Source organism: Octopus bimaculoides, chromosome 25, assembly GCF_001194135.2.
Source record: "Octopus bimaculoides isolate UCB-OBI-ISO-001 chromosome 25, ASM119413v2, whole genome shotgun sequence".
NCBI classification, from domain to species: domain Eukaryota; kingdom Metazoa; phylum Mollusca; class Cephalopoda; order Octopoda; family Octopodidae; genus Octopus; species Octopus bimaculoides.
In genome coordinates, this window is record NC_069005.1 from 25,703,070 (window position 1) to 25,703,458 (window position 389).

Sequence of the window (389 nt, forward strand, 5' to 3'; positions counted from 1 at the left end):
GCCTTGTGAGTGGATTTGGTAGACAGAAACTGAAAGAAACCCATCGTATATATGTATATACATATATGTATGTGTGTGTGCTTGTGTTTGTCCCCCCAACATCGCTTGACAACTGATGTTAGTGTGTTTACGCCACCGTAACTTAGCAGTTCGGCAAAAGAGGCAGATAGAATAAGTACTAGGTTTACAAAGAATAAGTCCTGGGGCCAATTTGCTCAGCTAAAGGCAGTACTCCAGCATGGCCACAGTCAAAATGACTGAAAAGAGTAAAAGAGAGAGTAAGAGTAAACTGCTGTGACTTACTTCAATGACGGCATGAACATTTCTGCAGTTGTGGAGGCCACCTTTGGATTGAGGACATCGTTGTCGAGAAACTAAAGAGAAGGAAT

The 389-nt window shown here is 42.2% G+C and overlaps 1 protein-coding gene across 1 annotated transcript in view; it reads right to left on the reverse strand.

The window, feature by feature from the left end:
• LOC106878833 (uncharacterized) overlaps positions 1 to 389 on the reverse strand; it is a 23,331-nt gene that overhangs the window by 7,319 nt on the left and 15,623 nt on the right. Inside the window, exon 11 of the mRNA XM_014928174.2 lies at positions 304 to 374. Within this exon, the coding sequence (XP_014783660.1) occupies positions 304 to 374 (71 nt within the window). The remainder of the gene's footprint in view (positions 1 to 303; positions 375 to 389) is intronic.